We start from the raw sequence: 4,015 nt of genomic DNA, 5'->3' as shown, positions 1-4,015 counted from the left end.
AAAAGACAGACCTGTGAACCAGAATAGACAGATCAGAAATGGGTGCTGTTCTACAAAGGAACTTAAAAATCAAGCCTAATGAATCGAGCCACAGCCTAAAGAGGTGAATTCAACTTAGAGGACATGGGAGCGAGGGCAGAGGGAGGCAGGGCTGGAGCCCCAGTTTGGAAGAAGAAGGGGGCCTTGCAGGTGCTGAGGCCTGGGGAGGGAGCAGTGAGGAGGATGGACAGGGAAGGCAGTTCAGGTGTGAAGAAGGTGGAGGTGAAGAAAAAGGGTAAAGTTGGCAGAAGGCTGGATGGGGGTGGAGGAATTTGAGAGAAAGCTCAGAAGGAGTGGGGACTGGGGTGAGGCCTAGGGAGCAAGGACCCCAGTGACCTTCAAAGCCTCAGATGGGTGGACATGGTGGCCTCTCAGGGCAGCTGGACTTACCACTGGTGATGATGAGTCTGGTCCCTTCTATGGCCTGCCACTGCTGCACGCCATGGTGTCGTGTGTTCATTTGGATTCGGCAGAAGTAGTTAGACTCGTCCTTGCTTTGCAGGTCTGAGATCCTGAGGGAGCCGTTTGTCTGACCCTTTGTCCAGTTCAGAAAGAGCCGGCCCTTGTAATCTTCATGGGTGAAAGGCGGGGTCATGTTGTAGAAGAACTTTCCGTGGAAGTGCTCCAGTCTCCAGGATATACTCACATCGATTGACTCCCAGGGGTAATAGAAGAAGAAGGGGATGTGGATGGAGCCACCCTTGGGGGCTAAGAGCTGTTTTTGTTGCTTGACCCCATAGGAATTGTTATCTAAAGGAGGGAGGGAGAGACTTTGAAGCCACCATGGGAGACAAACAGAATAATTCCAGATGGTCTGGCACTTTCTCGCACAACCAGTAGAGTGACAGATGGCCCTCTGGCGTGGGTGTCCCCTCTCCAGGCTTGGGGGAGGAGGAGGAGGAGGGATTGAGGTAGACCTACCACTGTAAGTAGTATGAGGCAGCCTGGGATCATCCTTTTGTTGGGCGTGGAGGCCTGGCTGGCTCTCTCAGCAGACCCATCCCCCAGATGCCCAGCCACAGCCTCTCCCATGGGGCTTCTCCCAGTGCCCTGGGCAGAGCCGCTGCCAGGGCTCTCCTGGCCATTCACCTGCCTGTGGAAGTGCTGGCAGTAGCAGCAGCAGCAGCAGCAGCACATCCATCGCCTCGATATCCTCCAGGGAATGATGAGAAGACAAGCAGAAGTGTGGAGGAAAGAGAGGAGCCCTGAAGACGGAATACCTGGGGGGTTCACAGAATTAGGGGTAAAGCCCCCAGGAGAGTGTGGGTGATCAAGGATCAGGCTCCTTCTCACGCCTGGAGGGAACTCTGTTATAAGGAAGTGGGAGAACCTTCCCTAAACCCACCCAGCCCAAGATGACCAGCACTTCCTTCAGCAATCTGGCTTCTTCCTTTTCTATACTGTATTGCAAAAGAGCTTCTCTTGGGACCAATGGCAAGGAATGATATTCATAGGTCCTCCAGCCTCCATCTTCAAGCTGTGGGGAGTGGCCCTAACCTTGACTGGCTGGAGTCTCTGATCGCCCACCTTCATTCTCCTGCCTCTGACGGCTTCCTTAGCATCTCCTTTGGAGTCAGTCTGTCTGTCTCTCTCACAGGAGGAGGCCCAATGCAGGCTGTCTTAGCAAGAGAAAGGCAGCATGAGTCTGTCCAGTGGGTCCCCAATTCTGCCCTTTGAGAAAACAAGGGGGGAAGAAGTTACAATAACTAAAACAGTGTGGTACTGATATGAGAAAAGACAGACCTGTGAACCAGAATAGACAGATCAGAAATGGGTGCTATTCTACAAAGGAACTTAAAAATCAAGCCTAATGAATCAAGCCACAGCCTAAAGAGGTGAATTCAACTTAGAGGACATGGGGGCGAGGGCAGAGGGAGGCAGGGCTGGAGCCCCAGTTTGGAAGAAGAAGGGGGCCTTGCAGGTGCTGAGGCCTGGGGAAGGAGCAGTGAGGAGGATGGACAGGGAAGGCAGTTCAGGTGTGAAGAAGGTGGAGGTGAAGAAAAAGGGTAAAGTTGGCAGAAGGCTGGATGGGGGTGGAGGAATTTGAGAGAAAGCTCAGAAGGAGTGGGGACTGGGGCGAGGCCTGGGGAGCAAGGACCCCAGTGACCTTCAAAGCCTCAGATGGGTGGACATGGTGGCCTCTCAGGGCAGCTGGACTCACCCTCAGCCCCAGCCCTTGCAGCACAAATACCACCCAGCTTGCTCTACCCCCTCTCACTCCCCTACAGGGGCTCTCAGGCAGCCCCCAGGCAGGACTAGAGCTAGGCCTCAACCTCTAGTCTTTCTGAATCCACAGTGCCTCTCACTCCTCTCAGATGCTTCAGCCTGGTGGCACCACAGAACCTCTGGGCCTTATCTTCTGAGGGCAGAAGCTCTTGCGGGTAGGCCTCAGGAGCTTGTATTTTTATAGATTCCTTAGGTGGTTCTGTCCACAGCTGAGTCTGAGCTTTCTGGCTAATCCAAAGCCTTCCTTGGACAGAGGAAGAAATGAAGGCTCAGAGCAGTTAATTACTTACCTGGTGACACAGCTCTGTGGGATGAGGATGGACTAACACATTGTCTCAACTGTGACTGGCTGTGGACAGGGCCGTGATGGTAAGACATGGGGAGTGGGAGCTTTAGTAACCCAAAGGGTTCATCCTGTAAGAGGCTCTGCCCAGCCCCTTCTCTAGGATGAGATTGGCATTGGCTTGTTGAGTGGACTGTGAGGGTGGGGAGAAGGGCATGATTTCATCAGGGGAAGTGGTATCATCTTTCTGGTGGTAGAAGCAAGAACAGAGTTCCCCTCTTCTTTCTTCATTTCTTCCTTATTCTTAATAGTTTCCTTCCACACGCCTCCCCACTGGCAGCCAAGTGGCCCTGCCTCTCTCTGTGTCTGCTTTTCTTATCCCTCCTCACAGGCTCAGGAAATGAGATTCCATGTGTTTATGAAACTCCCTCCTCTGAGTCAGGTCCTAAGCACCAGTTGCCTCAATTTATCTTCACAAGACTGTTGTGAACGTTTTGCTATCTCCATTTTACCTGTGAGGAAACTGAGTCACAGAGGCTTAATGTCCTGGCATCTTCTGGGCTGCGAAACATGTCTGGGCTGAATTGATAACAGCCAGAAAGGTGGGCAAAAGAAAGGACAAGGGCCCACTGGCTGTCTGGGCAGGGCCTTGAGAGGTTGGCCTTCCCTGTCTGAGGAGTGACACTTGGGATCTGTCTCCTTGCCCCACCAAATGTGGGACCAGGATGGAAGGTCATATGCTCACCAGGTCACTCAGGGAGGAGAGGGCTGGACTACACCAAAGAGCATCATGGTCCATTGGGCTGGGCCACACAGAACTTTTACAAAATAGGCTTCAGGTAACTTTTGCAGGGCACATGCTGTCTAGTTGCCTTTAGGCCCCGTTGCACCCACAAGTGGTCTCCCTAGATGACTGTTGAAGATTTTATGTCACTTTCAGGCCCCTGGACCCTATTAAAGCCCCACAAGATGAGGAATTGTGGGGCATGGTTTCAGCTCAGGGACCAGATATGGTCTCCTGGGTTTGTTCATCTTCCCTTTCCCCAACAGAAATGAGAGCCTGCGAATCAGCTTTGAGCTATGATGACCATTCCTCTACTCATAGAGGGGGCTTCTGGGAGGAAGACAACCTGGAGTTCATGATTCAATTGTGACTGGAGCCTAAATACAACTCTTTAGCCCAGCAGGTGGCCATGGAGGAGGGGAGTCACAAGCAATGTGATCAGGAGCAGGGTCACGGTGAGGGTAAGCCATGGATCGCGTTTTTAGAGCTACTGTCTTAGGTCTTCCTCTAAGTTCTCTCAAGCTTCTGCTTCAAGCTTCTGCTTTCCTTTCCTCATTGGTTACACCCATCACTGTCCCAGCCCCTTGCCCCTCCATGGGAACTTACCCTGTTCCTGTCTTCCCTCTAAGGTCAGGAAAAAGGCAAGGATGTCTTCTCTCACTACCATTATTTATTGTACTGGA

General features: G+C 52.3%; 1 protein-coding gene across 6 annotated transcripts in view; it reads right to left on the bottom strand.

Moving 5' to 3' along the window:
* PILRA (paired immunoglobin like type 2 receptor alpha) overlaps positions 1-2,762 on the bottom strand; it is a 27,408-nt gene extending 24,646 nt beyond the window's left edge. The window contains exons 1-4 of one of the 6 annotated variants that reach the window (XM_023741084.1): positions 2,556-2,762; positions 1,567-1,710; positions 1,133-1,259; positions 430-789 (exon numbers count right to left, since the gene is read on the bottom strand). In XM_023741084.1, the coding sequence (XP_023596852.1) occupies positions 430-789; positions 1,133-1,259; positions 1,567-1,572 (493 nt within the window). In that variant the 5' untranslated portion in view covers positions 1,573-1,710; positions 2,556-2,762. Of the gene's footprint in view, positions 1-429; positions 790-1,128; positions 1,260-1,566; positions 1,711-2,555 lie in introns of those variants that run through there. The other 5 variants (XM_023741085.1, XM_023741086.1, XM_023741083.1 and 2 more) reach the window with 5 other exon arrangements.
* Between the last annotated feature and the right edge of the window lie 1,253 nt (positions 2,763-4,015).

The sequence above is a fragment of the Trichechus manatus genome, unplaced genomic scaffold (genome assembly GCF_000243295.1).
Source record: "Trichechus manatus latirostris isolate Lorelei unplaced genomic scaffold, TriManLat1.0 scaffold00170, whole genome shotgun sequence".
Classification (NCBI taxonomy): domain Eukaryota; kingdom Metazoa; phylum Chordata; class Mammalia; order Sirenia; family Trichechidae; genus Trichechus; species Trichechus manatus.
The sequence above is the reverse complement of the archived record's forward strand: the minus strand, read 5'-3'. Positions and strand labels throughout refer to the sequence as shown.